The sequence below is a fragment of the Neophocaena asiaeorientalis genome, unplaced genomic scaffold (assembly GCF_003031525.2).
Source record: "Neophocaena asiaeorientalis asiaeorientalis breed wild unplaced genomic scaffold, Neophocaena_asiaeorientalis_V1.1 scaffold265, whole genome shotgun sequence".
In the NCBI taxonomy this organism is placed as follows: Eukaryota; Metazoa; Chordata; class Mammalia; order Artiodactyla; family Phocoenidae; genus Neophocaena; species Neophocaena asiaeorientalis.
In genome coordinates this window covers 3,365,623-3,383,516 of record NW_020172172.1, presented here as the reverse complement: position 1 = coordinate 3,383,516, position 17,894 = coordinate 3,365,623, and the positions used below count along the sequence as shown (strand labels likewise).

At 52.2% G+C, this 17,894-nt stretch overlaps 2 protein-coding genes across 2 annotated transcripts; one reads left to right on the top strand and one right to left on the bottom strand.

The window, feature by feature from the left end:
* The first annotated feature begins 3,075 nt into the window (after positions 1–3,075).
* On the top strand, positions 3,076–10,915 carry ACKR2 (atypical chemokine receptor 2). Its single transcript, XM_024756635.1, has 2 exons — positions 3,076–3,123; positions 9,288–10,915. Exon 2 carries the CDS (start codon positions 9,302–9,304, stop codon positions 10,475–10,477), a length of 1,176 nt encoding a protein of 391 aa, XP_024612403.1. The 5' UTR covers positions 3,076–3,123; positions 9,288–9,301; the 3' UTR covers positions 10,478–10,915.
* Positions 10,916–16,358: 5,443 nt separating this feature from the next.
* CYP8B1 (cytochrome P450 family 8 subfamily B member 1) lies at positions 16,359–17,894 on the bottom strand. The gene has a single exon (XM_024756709.1). The coding sequence runs from the start codon at positions 17,892–17,894 to the stop codon at positions 16,359–16,361; it is 1,536 nt and encodes a 511-aa protein (XP_024612477.1).

The window sequence follows — 17,894 nt, the reverse complement described above, 5'->3', positions numbered from 1 at the left end:
TATTTCATTTTGACCCCAGCATAATGCTGAAATGCAAATGCGAGGAGCTCAAGTAGCAAAATTTTGGGCAACAACGAGAGAGGCCCCAAAAAAGGCAAAAATAATTCAGGAAAGGTGTGAAAATCTTCAGCAGCAGCTCCTTGAAGAGTCGGGCTCTAAAATTGCTTAGTTTTTATTAATTGAAACAAACTTTGGGAGGAGGGGTTGCTCTTATGATTTCATCAATGTCACAAGCATCTCTGTTTCCTGGTAAGAGCCAGAAAACATAGAGTAGTGTGGGGTCCCGGGGAGTGGGGAGTGGGTGGGCCTTACGGATCCCAGGGAGTAGGAGGCAGCATGTCTATCAGGAGGCTGCAAGGGGCCCCCTGCCTGGTGGGGACCGGACAAGGCCACTTTCTTCCAGCCAGGCTCTGTGACTCCACAAACCTAGGGAAGGTTAGTGCAGGAGATGGGGGCTCTGGGCATGAAAAAGGCAAGATACCAATATGTTCCCAAGGGTTATTTTGGAGGGAGGTAAGTTTATGGGGAGATTTTTAGCCTCTTTTCTATTTTTTTCTTGTATTTTCACATTTTACATTGAGCATATATTACTTTTGTAATCAGGAAAAATACATGTTAAAAAAGTAAAAAGGGGGCTTCCCTGGTGGCGCAGTGGTTGAGAGTCCGCCTGCCAATGCACGGGACACGGGTTCGTGCCCCGGTCCGGGAAGATCCCACACGCCTCGGAGCGGCTGGGCCCGTGAGCCATGGCCGCTGAGCCTGCGTGTCTGGAGCCTGTTGCTCTGCAACGGGAGAGGCCACAGCAGTGAGAGGCCCGCGTACCGCAAAAAAAAAAAAAAAGTAAAAAGGGAGAGTGTGTGCAGTGGTCCAGGACTCAGTGATCAGGGCTCTAGGGTCAGCTCTGCCTGGTTTGTGGTGAGGCCCTGAGCTTCCTGTGAAACCGGGGAGGGGACACCTGCTCCTCTCCTCACAGGGAAGCCAGGAAGACTTGCAAGGACCAGGGTATAAAAGAGCCTCATGTTAATGTCAGGACTGGTTTGTATTATTTGCATTGTGTTTTATCATCACAAGGAGTCCAAATGCCATGCTTCCCAAGGGGGACGGTGCAGGGGGCAGCTGTCGGTCCTGTGAGTCTGCGAAGGCTCACAGCAGCTCACAGTGTGTGGTTCAAGGCTCCAGATCTAGAGCCGACTGGTGGGACTTGATTTCTAATCCTGCAGTACACTTGCTGTGTGTCCTTGGGCATGTTACTCCCCCTCTCTGAGCCTCAGTTCCTCACTTGTAAAATGGGAATAACAATAGTGCTTGTCTCAAAAGGTCATTGTGAGAGCAGTAAGTACCTTAACACATATAAAGCTTGGCAGGCAAGTGGGGGAGCGGCGGGGGGAGGGACCACAACTCACTTGTTATTTTCTTTGAGAGGCAATGTAATTTAGTGTTTAAGAGCATGGACTCGGGGGAATTCTCTGGCGGTCCAGTGGTTAAGACTCTGTGCTTTCACTGCTGAGGGCATGGTTTTAACTCCTGGTCAGGGAACTAAGCCATGCTGCATGGTGGAAAAAAGGAAATGGACTCTGGGTTTTAGTTCCTGGTCTACTACTCACTTGCTCTTGGGCCAGTTCCCTAATCTGTGTGCCTCAGTGTTCTCAGCTAGAAAATGGGACTAATGATATGTTTAATTTCTATAAGGTAAATATGAGGATTAAATAATATATGTGAAGCTCCTTGTCCCTGCACCCAGCACACTGTCAGGGCTCCATGCTGTTAGCCATTATAATAACTGCACCACATTTAATCCCACGAAATCCTTTGCTGTAGTATTATTTACTTTATGATGAGAAAACAGCCTCGTGGAATTCAAGGGTTTAGGATGGAAGCCCTGACTTTGTCTTGGGGCTGCATGAAGGTTTAAGCCCAAGAGCATCCCAAACTGAGCAGAGACCCATCTCTGCCCCCTGAGTTGGTCATTCCTGAATTCTCTCCCTGCATGCCATTCCCATGGCCCTGGACCTCTTTCCTCCTGTCCTTGTGCGGCTCCCCGTTCCTTCTCCTGTTTTCTATTCACTTACCATCAGTCCCACAACCAGCCTTCCATTCAAGCATCCTGAGCAATGGCAGCCTGGTCCCCTGTCACTCTCCATCTCTAGTCCCCAACCTTCACCCCTATCTTTTAATGAGCTAGCCTAGACTCTGGGCCTAGGTTCAAATTCCAGCTCTGCTGCTTACTAGCTATGTGCCCTTGGGCAAGTTCCCTAGCCCCTCTAGGACTCAGTTTCCTCACAGGTAAAATAGAGGTAATAACTGTCCGCCTCAGAGTGGTATTGCAAAGATGAAATGAATTAATGCATGTAAGGTTCTGAGAACAGAGCCTGGCCCATAGGAAGTGCTATGTAAGTGGTGGGTATTGTTGTTATGTTATACATACAGTAGAGTTTAATATCTTGTGTTTTCCCAAACCCAGTAGGAAGAAAAGAGAGATCCCAGTGCTGTTACCAGGTCCCCCACCTGTGCCCCAACAGAGCACTTTCCACAGCCCGACACTGTGGTCGGAGTGTCAGTCACTTCACAACTCCTGCCTCAACTTTTCCAGCCACAGCTGGGCCAGGAATACAGGATGGGAATGCTAGAATTATAGGCAGAGAGGGGGGCCCATCACTAGCTGAGCCAGGTTGGAGACCAGGCCTTGGGACTCTGTCTCCACCCTAGTCCTCCCAAAGCAGTCAGGGGAGCCTTCTGAGGGAGGGAGCAGGGGGTGGCCACAGGGAGGCTTGCGCCAGCTGGAAGTGGCCTTGAACTTGGCTCAAGTGGAAACAGTGGGGACTCTGGGCCGGTCACACTCCATGGTCACGGGCTCCCAAGACTGCTGAGGCAGAGCTTGCCCAAGCTGAGGAAATAACTCACAGAAGGAGGGTCTTGGTTCAGCTGTGTGCAGGGCACCAGTGTGGGAGGGAGAAAATCAGGCCAGGGAAAAAGGAGGCGAGAGAAGAAGGGAGGGAGAGGGTGATTGTGCTGATTAACTGCATGGTCATTTGTTGAATGCCTCTCAGATGTCAGCCCTGTGCCGGGAAGTTCCAACGCCTGGGAATCCCCAGTCTAGCAGAGGAGGCAAGTGATCCTCAAAAGGTGACTCTTTTTCTGGGAGGTGGATTTGAGGCTGAGGAGTGACCTTTTTTTTTTTTTTGCGGTACGCGGGCCTCTCACTGTTGTGGCCTTTCCCCGTTGCGGAGCGCAGGCTCCGGACGCGCAGGCCCAGCGGCCAAAACTCACAGGCCCAGCCGCTCCGCGGCATGTGGGATCTTCCCAGACTGGGGCACGAACCCGTGTCCCCTGCATCGGCAGGCGGACTCTCAACCACTGCGCCACCAGGGAAGCCCAGGGAAGCCCAGGAGTGACCTTCTGTGAGTGCTTGGGGGGCTGGGGCAGGGGGTTCACCAGGCCAGTGGCCCAGGTAGCCTCCTGGGAGGGGAGGATTGAGATTGCATTTTAAAGGATATAAATCTTTTTCCAAGGAAGCCAGCAAAATTATCGTCCACTGAAAGTGATCTCAAATGTTATTCTTTGTTTTATATTACAGAAGCCGGTGTGGCCTCTTAGGGTCATGTTTGATCTTGTTTATTCACCGGTCTCAGCTGCATTGTGGGCAGCACACTCAGCATGGGGGTGCTGTGGTCAACTGGGAGGGGACCTACACGTGACCCTGTCCTCAAGGCCTCTTGGCTGGGGAGGAGGGCAGCTATGGGGTTGATGTGAAAGGTGTAAAAGGGAAGGTGGTGGGTGACAGCAAGACAGGCAGGTTTGGTCATGCTCCATGGGATCCTGATCAGAGGTATGTTGCTAAAGGTTTAACAACCGATTCTCAGCAACGGTGGGTGAGGGAAGGGAAGCTCCAGTTTATAGCATTCGCCTTGGTGTAAATATTCCCACCATGATCAATTTCAGGCTGCTGATTTATCACTGAATGTGGAATTGGTTAATCCCATGATTGCTTGTTGAATGCCTCCCGGATGTTGCATTACTGGCTGTCGCCAGCCGGTACGAGACAGCCTCAGCATATGGCTGACTTTGAGTCTTCTCTGCCATACATTGATGAGGCCAGAAGTCCCACTATCAGAGGCTCATCCTTCAAATTCAAGTTTGGTTCATGTTGAAAAGGGGAGCTGGGGGAAAAGGGCCAGTTCTGTTACTGAGTCCAAGCTTGTACTGCTCCCCTGCACGACAGGGGACGAGGCGTTGGGCAAGGAATAGCGACTTTATTCAGAGAGCCAGCAGGCTGATAAGATGGGGGACCCGTGTCCCAAAGAATCATCTTACCTGAGTTATTAGAATTCAGGCTTCTTTTCTACTAAAAGGGAAGCAGGGTGTGGCTGGTTGTTGCAGACCTCTTGGTACCAGCCAGACCTCGGTGGGGATGTGATGATCCTTTGTTCCTGCAGCTGACCACGTGGGACTGGTCAGATGTTCCCGTAAACCTTCAACAGACAAATGTTATTTTTTGTTCTGCAAATTTTTATCTCTATATGAGTGAAAAGTGTTACACCTTTAATGGTCAAGCTTGGGAGGCAGAGTCTTGAGAAAGGGTTATTATGTATATTTCAGGCTGTAAGCATCATTCTTTTACTGTTGGATGAGACAAAGGTACAGAGCCTGCATGGCTAAGCCCAGGCAACAGAGCCAATGTGGAGTCGGGTTTGTTCTTCTCTGTTACAGTTCTACCTTGTATTGTTAGGGCCATCCAATCCTGGGCCCATCACTTGCTGATCTTAAGCTGTGGGCAATTGGGCTTCACCTCTCCAAGCCTCAGTTTCCTTATCTGGAAAATGGGGATCATAATGGTACTGCTTATCAGAACTATGGTGAAGATTAAATGAGAAGGAGCTCAACTAACATAGCTACCTTCCTGTCTAGATGGACATAGCAGTATCCTCTCTCTTATTGCCTCAACTTTGACTTCTCTGAGAGGCCTGGGGAGGGGAGGCCTGGATCCTCAGGAGAAGACATTAATCTCCAGCCAGATTCTTGCTAAGTTAAAGCTGGAGCCAGCCCAGGCCAGCAGCCTCAGGATGGTGTTACTGCCCCAGAGACAAGCTGTAGTTTGCCCTTGGCTTCATTGTACGGGAAGCTCAGCTGACCTTGCCCTTGCTGTCCCTGCTCCTTTCAGCCTCCTCTCTGTCTAGTTGTCCGGATTCCCCAGAGGTTCTACTCCAGAGCTTCATTCGGGATTGCCTTACTATCTGTGAAGATGTGAATAACTGACACTGCAATCCATTCCTCTCAAGGTGTTTCTGGGTAAGCCAAATAAATGAATTCCAGTATTAAGGAAAAGTGAAAAAACAAAAAAAGGGAAAACAGAACAGGGCTAGAGGGACTATTAGGGGTGGGGTAACAGAGACCTGAAGGGCAGTCAAACATGGGGTTTGTGGCTCAGTGCGGCCGTACAGAGATGACTCACTGTGTGCTTTGCACAAGTAGTTCTCTTTCTCTGAGTCTCTGTTTCCCCACCTGTAAGTTGGAGGAGGTGGACACCATGCACTCTCACTCCCTCAGTGTGAGATGCGGAGGGCACAAAGGGTCACAGGAAGTGACCCTATTGCCACTGTGTCAAATTACCACAAAGTCAGTGGCTTAAGGCAACACAAATTTATTATCTTAAAATTCTAGAGCTCAAAAGTCTAAAATGGGTCAGCCCAGCTGCATTCCTTCCGGAGGCTCAGGGGAGGATTAGTTCCCTGCCTCTTCTAGCCTTTAGAGGCTGCCTGCATCCATTGTCCTGCAACCACATCCCTCTGACCTCTGTTTCCACCGTCACATTTCCTTCTCTGATTCAGATACTCCTGCCTTCCTTATAAAGGACCTTGTGAGAACAGTGGCCCCACCGGGATAATCCAGGGTACTCTCCCTAGCTCAGGATCCTTAATTACTTCTGTCAAGTCCTTTTTGATGTGTAAGGTAACATATCCACAGGCTTCAGGGATTAGGATATGGATATTTTGGGGAGGCTACTCTGTTGACCTGTAGGGAGACTACGTTTCCCAAGGAGGCTCCATAAAGCCTTGGGGACATTAATGGTGGAATCTACCAAGGCTGGACCAGCCAATGAGGGCGAAACCTGGGCAAACAAGACCTCCTGAGCTCAAATCACACCTCTCTCAGGTGGCCCCTTTTGAAAACTGCTAGACAGGGCAGAACAGAGGCCGAGAATGAGATGAGACCAGGGACAGGGCACTGTTTCTGAGTCTGAAGACCTGGGGCTCAGATGCGCTCAGCCAGTGACTTCCTGCATGATTGTGGAGAAGTTACTTTGCTCCTGGGTTAAGTGGGGCTGACAGTTCCTTCCTGGTTTGCCTTCCAGGACTACCAGAGTTGACATGAAAGTGCCTGGCCAATTGTCATGTGCATATGACACATGTTGGTTGCTGTTGTCATCGTTGTTGGTATTATTGATGAAAGTGATGGGAGGGGCTGGTGGCCCCAGAGGTCCAGAGAATGTGGAAGGATTCCCAAGGTGAACGATCAGGAGGCCAGAGGCCCCGAGAGGGAAAAGAACGGAGTGTTCCAGGTGAAGGGAGCCTTGTAAAGGTGACCTGGTCCAGCCTGGGGCCTGCTGACCCTGACTTCTGGCTTTGATCAAAGCAATTATCAGACTTGGTTGTTTGCTAAAGCAAAAGCCAGAGACTTTCAGAAGCCAGGTCAGGATCAAGGTCAGTGCTAACAGACTAGAAGAGCTGGTATTTAATTAGTGGTAACTCCTGACTAATAAGCCCTAATCAGGCCCAAGTGCAGAAGGGCACTCCCTCCTCCCAATGCCAGCAGCTCATGGACTCCCAAACCAGCCATGTGCTGGGGGTGTGGGGGGGGTGCCTATACTGGTGCCCAGGAAAGAGGGGCTCAGGGACAGGAGAGCCCAGATGCACAGGAGGGGAGTGAAGGACGGAGAAAGGAAGGCACAGGGCCAAGTTCTCAAGGCCAGTCAGGAGCAGAGCCCAGCCCTAGTTAAAGCCGCCCAGGCTGAGGTCTTGGGGTGGGGTTAGGACATCTGTGTTTCCCCAACATCTGGCCCAGAAGCCAGTTGACAGGAGCCCAAGGGTGGGGCAGAGGCTCAAGGAGTAGGAGGACTCCAGGGCTCTCCTGAGAGAGGTTCTGCCTCAGCAGAATTGCATATTTCCATCACAGGGTCACGGTGTCATGGATACTAGAAGGGTCAGCTGAGGACCTGAGTCAACATTTCTTTCAAAATTCTACCTGGAAAAAAAAAACAGACTAAACTTCTACTGGGAGGGAAAGGACTGGGGGAAATGTTTGCAATATATGTGTAAAAAGCTAAAATCCTTACTATGTAAAACCTCTTATAAAATGAGAATCCCACCCATTAAAACAGTAAATCATGCACAGAAGACATACATACAAAATAATACATTCAGTGTATTAACAGTTCAACCTCATCTGAATCAAGGAATAAAAACTAAAATACAGAGGTACAAGGTGGAGTTGATTTGTATTTCTGGGTTTGTGGCCCATTATCATCACCAGCCAACAGGTCTTATTCTGGTGGCTGTGCATGATTGCCTGCTTGGGCCACAAATTCTCTTTTTATCTCTTTCCTCTCTCCTCCCCAAACCCCCTTCCCCATTGGTGAACAATCTAATGTGCTGAACATGAAGTCTCTCTCCTTTTAGAGCACAGAACAGGATTGAGCATAATCCTTGGTTCATGACACGTTTCTCACTGGTTCATGTGAGGCTCTCTTTTTAAAATTATGTTTAATAATACAATTAAAACCTGGGAGACTGCTGCCCAGAGAGAACTCGACCATGGACAGTGACCTGCCCCATCCCATGTCTCTGGCTTCTCCTGTCCAGGCAGCCACCATCTTCAGTCTTGTGCCTATCTTTCCCCTGTCTTTTATCTCTTTGAGCTCCTTCACAGCATATATTCATATACTTCCTGAGGTGGTGGTTGTTTTATATATATATATATGTTTCATTTGTCTTAATTTTATTAAAAAGAGTATCATGTAAATATTTTTATCATGTATGTATTTTTATGGAACCTGGAGATAGCAGTAAAGAGGTAGAGACACACAGGGTGATGATGAGGGTTGCGGGGAAGGGGTCTGTGATGTCTCCCACGTTTCACTCTTAGGTGACCGAATAGCTGGTGGAGCTCTTCAGTTAGATAGACAAGGGAGAGGAGAAGAGGCTGGTCTGGAAGATGATGAACTCAGCTCTGGGCAAAGCAATAATTTAAGCAAATGTCTATTGAGTGCCTCCTATGTTCTGGGCATTCTTCATAGAGCTCGAAATGCTCTGTCTGAATTATAACATTTAAGCCTCACAAGAACCCCACGAAAAGGCACTATAATTAATAGCATGTTAAAGATGGGGAAACTGAGGGATTAGTAGGTTTAGTTCTGAGTCTGTCGACATGCCGGTTCACACCTTTCTGCTGCAAACCTAGAAATAGTGGATAAAATATTTTAAAAATATTAAATATTTATAAATGAAGATATTGACATAAAACTAAATATGTATAAATAAAATATTTTTAAAATAACCAAAGGAAGGGAAATCCTCAAGTGAGAGAAGTAAAGAGAGTTCAAAGCCAGAGTAGGCATACTAGGTATTTATAGAAAAAGCAAGCCCCACTGAAGAGAAGCTCTCATTAAAAAGAAAAAATTATAAGCCACACAAAGAAGAATAATTTCAAGCCACACGTGAGGAAGAGTATGTACACAATAAATAAGTGAATTGGTATCCCTAAATAATAAAGAAAAACATGAAAGACATTATCAGTCTTCATAAATGATGAGGGGGAAAATAAAGAAGAGAAACCATCATGAAAGAAGTGAGTACTGGGCTTCCCTGGTGGCGCAGTGGTTGAGAGTCCGCCTGCCGATGCAGGGGACACGGGTTCGTGCCCCGGTCCGGGAGGATCCCACACGCCGCGGAGCGGCTGGGCCTGTGAGCCATGGCCGCTGAGCCTGCGTGTCCGGAGCCTGTGCTCCGCAACGGGAGAGGCCGCAACAGTGAGAGGCCCGCGTACCAAAAAATAAAAATAAAAAAAAAGAAGTGAGTACTGTGAGAACATCTGAGGTTAAGTCAGCTACCCAAGGTGACATAACTATTAAGTGGTAGCCTTGGGCTCCTCATCCTTGTTCCCGTACTTGCTAGCCTATGGGTTACTGGCGTGAATGCGAAGAGTCTATTGGACACCCCAGAGCACTGGCCAAAGTGGGTTTGGAGAGAGGGTGGATTTGTCTCCTGTTGCTCACACTGCTCTCTGGCCCACAGAGCTCCAGCACTGGATGTGTCCTCCCGCCATGGCCGCCACCGCCTCTCCTCTGCCACCCAGCACCAAGGTGGCCAGTTCTGAGAACAGCAGCTTCTTCTATGACTATGAGTACTTCCTGGGCGACGTGGCCTTCATGGTCTGCAGGAAGGACGAGGTGCTGTCGTTTGGCAGAGTCTTTCTGCCACTCTTCTATGGCCTGATCTTTGTGCTGGGCCTGGGCGGGAACCTCCTTCTCCTAGTGGTCTTGCTCCGGTATGTGCCTCGAAGGCGGATGACCGAGATCTATCTGCTGAACCTGGCCATCTCCAACCTCCTGTTTCTGGTGACGCTGCCCTTTTGGGGCATCTCTGTGGCCTGGCATTGGGTCTTTGGGAGTTTCTTATGCAAGGTGGTGAGCACCCTCTACACCATTAACATCTACAGTGGCATCTTCTTCATTAGCTGCATGAGCCTCGACAAGTACCTGGAGATTGTTTGCGCTCAGCCCCACCACCGGCTGCGGACCCGGGCCAAGAGCCTGCTCCTCGCAGCTGTCGTGTGGGCTGTGGCCCTGGCTGTCTCCATCCCCGACATGGTCTTTGTGAGGACGCATGAAAACGCCCCAGGCGTGTGGGACTGCTTTGCGGATTTTGGGGGGCATGGGACCATCTGGAAGCTCTTCCTCCGCTTCCAGCAGAACCTCCTGGGGTTTCTCCTCCCCCTGCTTGCCATGATCTTCTTCTATTCCCGCATTGGCTCCGTCCTGGCCAGGCTGAGGCCCCCAGGCCAGAGCCGGGCTCTGAGGATGGCCATAGGCCTGGTGGTGGCCTTCTTTGTGCTGTGGTTCCCGTACAACGTCACCTTGTTTTTGCACTCGCTGCTGGACCTGCAAGTCTTTGGGGACTGCAAGGTCAGCCAGCACCTGGACTATGCGCTGCAGGTGACAGAGAGCATCGCCTTCCTCCACTGCTGCTTTACCCCCGTCCTCTATGCGTTTTCCAGCCGCCGCTTCCGCCAGTACCTCAAGGCTTTCCTGGCCACTGTGCTCAGACGACACCAGGCTCCTTACCTTGCCCAGGCCCCACCGTCCAGCTATTCTGAGAGTAGTAGGCTCAGTGGCCAAGAAGATATAACTGGCATGAATGACCTCGGGGAGAGGCAGGCTGAGGACTCCCCCAACAAGGGGGACACAAGGAAAAATTCAGCCTGAGTGGCCACACCACAGTCCATGAGAGCAGATGGGACCCAGCTCAGCTGTGCATCCACCGAAGTCCTCCCTTCAGAGGTCTCAGTGACCATGTTGCTAAACCAGTCAGTTCTTGGTCCTCAGCCATCAGCAGCGTTCACTGTCTCCTGTCTTCTCCCTCCTCTTTCTCCACTGCCTTCCAGGACTCCATACTCGCTGGCCTGAATGGCTGCCGTAGTTTCCCAGCTGACCTCTGTGCTTCCTATCCTCGTGCTCTCATCCAATCTATACCCAGCAACCAGAGTAACCACAACACCCTCAGCCATCTCTCCCATCCCCCTCAGAGTAGCCCGAGGCCTGCCACCCACCAGACTTCCGCCTTCCCTGTGGCTCAGCTGGGGGAATATTACTACAAGATTGTTTGCTATCACAGCCTTGAAGGTGGATCCAGGGTCTGGCAGTCAGGAGGGGCTGGAGGTGCTCCACACATGGGAGTCTGCGGGTGGGAGGCAGAGTGAACACGTGTTCCTGGTGGTCCAGGAGCATCTGCCTCCCTCTGCCTCCCACGCCCCCTCTCAGGAGGCTTCAGGGCTCCCTAGACCCTGCACTATCAAGTCCAGAACGTTTGTCCAATTTAAGCCTGGAGCTTTCACAATTAGAATCCCATACACCGTTTCGCGCTTGTACTCCTTCACCTCCCTTTTCATTTCCTGGTTGCCACACGCATTGTTCTTTCCTGCACGTTCCAGTCTTTGCTTCTGCGCTTTCCGGCTCCTTTATGGAACAGGGATCATTTTCCAGCCAGTTATCCCCTCACCCTTGTCGTGTAACTGAATCCTACTTGCTCTGGGAAACCACTCTGGGGTCACTCTGCCCGGTGCTTAGGGTGGAGGTTGGGTAGAGCATGGGTCTTTGATCAGTGATGACCTTATGTTTCCCTGGCACAGTGATTCATTTATGGATGGACACATGACCCAGGCAGAGCTTGTGAAATGTAACGTGACTAGAGCATGCTAGAACAGAGGCATGAAACTGAAGCCAAGGGGATGTGAGGTCTGGAGCTGCTCCTTCATTGGCTCGAACTTCAGAAGGTGAGGTGACAGCAGTGAGTGAGCAGATCCTGGGGGCAGCGCTCGAGCCCTAGAATCAAGGCACGGCTGAAGCTCATCCCAAGCCTGGACTTGACAGTGACACGAACCAATAAATTCCTTTCCAGTTTGGGGTGGTGGTGTTTTGTTACTTGCGATCTAAGGATTCCTGACGGATATGCCCTGCCTGGGTGCTTCATGTCTCCCATGGTCAGCATCCTTCCTGCCCACTGACACGTCCACTGAGAAGCCTTTCACCAGGGAGCCCCTGGCCTACAGTGCCATCTCTCTTTCCTGAGCTTCTGAAGCATCACTGCTTTCTCCTACTTCCCAGAGCCACGTGGCACAACCTGCCATGTCCTGCCATGTCTGTCCTGCAAAACCCAGCACAGAGCCTCTGTGTAGCTCAGAGGGAAACCTTTAGATGGATAGCATGGAGACCAGGAGGACATACGGCTGGGTGAACGTAGGCTCCAGGGGAACAGGGACTCTGCCTGGTGTAAAATCGGCATCCCCCATGCTTCAGTCAGTGCTGGGAATGTAGTAGGTGCTCACTACCTTTTTTTTTTTTTTTTTTGAATGAATAGCTGGATGGATAGAGAATTGAGCAGGTGGTCAGTATCCTGCCCACTCTTTCTTCTCTTCCCCTGAGCTTGGATGGTCTGGTCACAGCACATGTGTCATGAGCAGGGCTGTCCCTGGATGTTGCCTGAGTTGACCTGGCTGATTTTTCCCACTGTGTCTCAGCTCTGGCGCCTCTGGTTCTCTCTCCCCAAGGCCCCAGATTCCCCACTGTCAGGAAGGACTGTGAGCCCACTCAGTCCCCTGGGAAATGAAGATCCTCTGGATATGAAGGTGGTGGTTTGTTTGAGGATGTGGATGTGGTGGTGACGTTCTATTTTAGAGCTCTTGAAATCTTGCCCGACAGGGGACCTCAGTCCTGCCCACATGGCAGCCTGACTGGTGAGATACAGCCTGAGCCGTACTGGTAGGATCTAGGTTCCCAGAGTCTCTGACTTGGGTGCCCATGACACACAGATGGGATGGGACAAGGTATGCCAGGCAAGGGACACCCAGCAGGGCTTGTCACCAGCATTGGTGGATTTGCGTGTGTGCGTGTGGGTGGTCTGTGTGCGTGTCTGTGTTGCTGTTGGGGCCGTGTGGAGCACATATGGCTGTGTATATGGATCTAGCGTGAATGTGTCGCTGTGTCCATGTGCGTCTGAGTACGTGCCCGTGGGTTTTCCGTGTGTTCCTATGTGCCTTCCTCCGGCTGCGTAAATGTGGGTGTGTGCTCTCTGTAAATAACAGGTGTATAAGATGTAGTGCCCTGAAGCTTGTGCCTAAAGGGGAGGAGAAGGCCTGGCTATAGGTGGCCCATTGGTCCCTCCCACTGTCCAGTTGCCATACACCACAGCTGACCACAGTGAGGGCTCTGAGTGCAGTTTGCGAGAAGGCTCGCTGGCACTGGTCAGAGAGTGAATTGGAGGTTGGCTCTCATACACAGGTCAGGATGGAGAGGGCCAGGACAGTGCCCTCTCCATCCTGACCTGACTTCCCAGCCTGGACCTTGGTTCCTCCTGCCACTCTCTGTCCACCCCGAGGCTTGGCTTCCCGTCTGCACTGCCCAACATACCTGTATTTCCTACCTGAGGTCTGAGGAAAGCCCCCAGGATTCTCTTGGCTCTGAGGCTCTGAGGCAAGGGAGACTCTCCTGCCCGGCTGAGCCAGGGAGAAGGGTGGGCATGGCTCTGCTTGGGAACAGGGCTGCCCACCCTCCACCTTGTGAAGTGTGGTGTGAGCATTCACAGCAGTTACTGCCTATAGAAAAATATCTCTTTATTTTCCTAGGGGCCTGCAATTCCACCACTGGCACGTCATTCCTGATCTTGCTTTGTTACAAGCTATCCTCAGAGAGGATACACGGAGAGAAAATTTGGTGCAGGAATGAGGGGTTCGCAGACAGAACTGCTGGGTGAGGACAGGCAGCGACTAGATGCGTCCTTGTGGGTCTCAGTCTTTTCGCTGCCCCCTCTGCCGGGGCAGGAAGGGTGCCCTTGTGGAGGGTGTGTCCAGCAGTCCCCAGGCCAGGGGGAATACAACTACAGGTGCCACGGGCCCCTCCCCTGCCAGCAGGTGGGCATGGGCCTCCACGGGCACAGGCTAATCCTGGCTGCTCGCCACTTCCTGGGGGAGGGGCTGTTGTTATGGTGGGCATCCCTGACTGTGGGATGGTACACTCATCTCCACCTCACACCTGACCCCCCTGAGGCTTCCCTCGGTCCCAGGCAGACCCTCAAACCGATCACAGGATCCATGAAGTTCCTGGGACGTCTGCCCGTGGCCACTCTCAGCTGAGGCCTCTTTGTCCTGACTTAGTGGGCTTGGGCCCACAGCCCCGTCCCAACCTGTCCACAGGCCTGGCTCCTGGTCCACAGTCCTCTGGGTGTGTGGAAAATGAAGGGATGCAGCACCCAGGTCCGGGCAGGGCCAAGGAGGTGTAGGGAAGCCCTGTGTCTTTATCCCTGTTCCCACACCTGCTCTGGCACAGGGCCTGGCTGCGTGGAGGAGGTTGCTGGTAGGCTGCGTGGAGGAGGTTGCTGGTAAGCTGCCCAGAGACACCTCCTGGCCTCCAAGGCCCCTTCTCCCTCTCCTGTGTGCCCCATGGGGCTCTTCTCCTTGCGCCCCTGGCCCTTGTGGAAGGGGGTCAGATGCCTGGTTTCTCCTAGCCAGTCAGAGCTCTATCAGGCTCCAGGCAGATGTCACCATTTGGGGGCAGCTAGACCCAGAAGAAGGCAGGCCCCAGCCCAGAGTCACCCAGCTAGTGAGGACAGACTCCTGTCCCCGGCCTGGCCCCTGCCCACTCTAACAGCCTGTTATCCTGGCCAAACTCGGGGCAAAACAGGCAACCTTAAGACAAAGGAAGAGGCCAGTCAGAGGTGTAGGGTTGGGGTAGCAGAGAGAAGCCCCCCGGGTGGTCCCTGCAGGGGGTCCATGCTGCCTGGGCCTCCCTTCTCCAGGACCCTCTATCAGCTCCCACGGTCACTACGCTTCCTGTCCCAGCCCCAGCCAGGGCCCTGCCGTCAGCCCGCTGCAGCTCTGGCAGTAGCACCCTCTCACTCTCTCCCAGCCCTGGTAAGCACGCCTGGCAACAGGGATTGTCTCCACTTCACAGGCCGGAAAGCTGAGTGAAGGTGGGAGGGGAAGGAAATTATTTGAGGACATGAAGTAAATTAGCCGAGTCTGGAAGTCATGTTTCTGTAATTTAATCTACATTTAGGGAATTGGGGTCAGAGGTGAAGGAATAAGATACCAAGCCCTATGGGTTCCAGTCTGGAGCAGGGGGCAGGAGGCAGAAACCAGGACACAGAAAGCAATGACATAACAGATGTGCTGTGATACACTCGGTGGTAGGGGAGATCCAGGGGATGGAGGCCATTTCTGGTCAGAGGATGGGATGGGCGAGGTTCAAGAAGGCTTCCGGGAGTAGCTCGCACCAGGGTTAACAGTGAAAGCGAGCCCTGTACTTTACGGACAGTTCCACTGGAGAAAGTTGCCAACGTTGAATTGCACTGGATTGAAAATTTGGGGACCAACTGTGGCAAAACTTAAATGTCAGGTGTGTGGAGGTGATGGGGAGCCAGAAAAGTAAAAGGGGGACACACCCAGAGGTGCTTTTGGGAAAAAAAAGTCTCTGGCAGCAGGGTAAATGGAGGGCCCACAGGCCCCACGTGGAGAGAAATGTGGGTCAGGCTGACAGAACTCTCTCCCTATGGGGGAGAGAAAGAGAGGAGCCAGTGTGTCTCCTCAGTATCTGCCCTGGGGGATGGGGTGGATGGTGGTGTCCCGAGCAAAGAGAGGCAGGGAAATCAGGAGAAGCAGGTGGTCCAGGGCAGAGGTTGGGGGGACAGATGCTGAGTTCTGTGTGGGCCGAACTGAGTCAGAGGTGCTGTGAGACCCCTGTGGGGAGATTGGGGGTCGGGAGGTAGCCGAGAGCTCTGAGCCCAGCAATGGTTGTGGAAACCAAGTGAGGGGTTGAGATCACCCCAAGGTAGGGGTACAGAGGGGAGAGGAGGGCATGGAGGAGGGACCCTGAACAACTCCTATGTGAAAGGCAGCCCTTCTCTAGAGCTGCTCTCTCCAATACAGAAGCCACTAGCCCCACGTAGCTGCTGAGTACTTAGGATGGGGCTAATCTGAACTGAGATGTGCTCAGTATCAAGGGTTAAAAAGTACATACCAGATTTTGAAGGGAAAAAGAAATGTAAAAATATTTCATGAGTACCTTTATATTGACTCCCTGTTGAAATGCTAATATTTTAGATATATCAGGTCAAGTAAAATATAGTATAAAAATGAATTTCACCTCTTTCTTTTTACTTTTAAAAAATGTGTCAACCAGGAAATTAAGAATTATGCGTGTGGCTTACCTCATACTGCTATAGGATGACACTGTTCTAAACCCTGAATTCCACAGGATGTGGAATAAGCGTTGAGGAAAAACAACAAAAGCAGGGTGGGAGGGTGGGTGGAGACTAACGTTTGCAAGATGCCGCATTGCCCACCGTAACCTGTGTCTATACTGCAGGACTTGTCGAGGCATGTATTAGCCCCCAAACTGAGTTGTCCACAGATACTTCCCCTTCCCTGGACTTCCCGTGAGAGGCAGTTTCTGCAGAATCCACTGTGAGAGACAGTGTTTTAAAGAGAGAAGAAGAAGCCTGTGAGGTGCCTAGAAGGAGGCCAAGCAGGTCAGAGGAAGGGCTGGTCTGGGGCTTTAGAGGGCTGAGCGGAGCTGGAGACCCCAAGGGAACCCCCTAGCCAGGCTTGCGGCCACCTGGGCAGAGCTCACTCCACGGGCGCAGGCGGTAGCGGAATCGCACCTCATGGCTGGGCTGTGTGGTGCCAAAGCCCCAGCGCTGGGGGTCCACGGGTGGCACAGGCGTGTCAGGGTCCACCAGCTCCAGGTCAAAGTGTGTGACCATGAGCAGGACAAAGAGCTTCATCTCGTTGAGGGCCAAGAACCTCCCAGGGCAGATGGAGACACCCGAGCCCCATGGCATGGTGTAGTGGTGGATCTTCTTGCCTGCCTTGTAGAAGTCGACTTTTCGGCTGCCGCTGGGGGTGAGGAAGCGATCGTACTTGAAGGTGGTGGGCTCTGAGTGGATGTCGGGGTCCATGTGCACTGAGAGATAAGGGAAGAGGGCCAGGACGTCTCCATTGCGGAGCAGGTACTCCTGCCCACTGGCCATCTTCAGGCTGTGGTCACCGTTCACCACCCTGAGGAGGGTCGGCGCGGCCCTCAGCCGCAGCGTCTCCTCCATCACGCTGTCCAGCACCGGCATGCGGTGCAGGGCACCGACATTAAAGTTGAAGGACTGCTTGGCCTCCAGCCCGGCCTCTCCCAGGACCTGGGCGGCCTCCTCCCTCACAGCCCGCATGGCTTCTGGATGCTTCAGGAGGAACAGGAGGGCCCAGAAAGAGGTAGGCCCTGTGTTACCCTGGGAGGCCCAGAGCATCATGAAGTTGAACTTGTCCTGCATGGCCGGGGCGACTCCCTGCTCCCTCAGAAACTGAAGCATATAGGTGATCCAGTTGCTTATGCCGTACTTCTCCATGTTGTGTTCCACAGAGAGCGTCTTATGGAAGAGACGCTGGAGCCGGCCCACTTCCAGCCACTCCCGGGGTCCCAGTAGGGAGTAGACAAACCTGGGGAACAGGCGGTCGAACTTGCGGAACTGCACGAATAATTCCTCTGCCTGTAGCAGGTCCTGTTCCTTGTCCTTTGTGTAGCCGAACAAGCTCAGGTAGCCGGCCTTGAACAAGATGTTGTAGCAGAAGTGAAAGAGGCCATCCTCACGCCAGCTACTGGCATCCAGACTGGGGCCCGTGGGCCCCAGCATAACCAAGGACAGGCTGTCCAGCATGGCTTTGTTGAGCTCCTCCAAGCCATCCCCCATGAGGTGCTTGGTGCTGGCTGAGTGTATCATGTGGTAGTCTCCCTGCACGGAGCGGTATCCAAATACCTTTAGCACCAGGTTTTCCGCATACTCCACGAAGTCTAGTCTTCTCTGCGTATCCTTGAGGATGGGGCCAAAGGAGAGAGGGTCCATGACAAAGGTGAAGTACTGGCCCCCTAGCAGCACCGTGAATATGTCCCCGTGTTTAGCCCGCATGTGCTTCAGAAATTCAAACATATTCTTCCGGAAAGCTATAGCATGGCCCAGCCAGGGCACGGAGCCCTTATCCAGAGGGGGCTCCCTGGGTCTCTGTTGCCGGAGCAGCTCCTGCAGGCACAGGTACCCCACAGTGGCCACCATCAGAGCTCCCAGCACCAGACCCCAGACCACCAT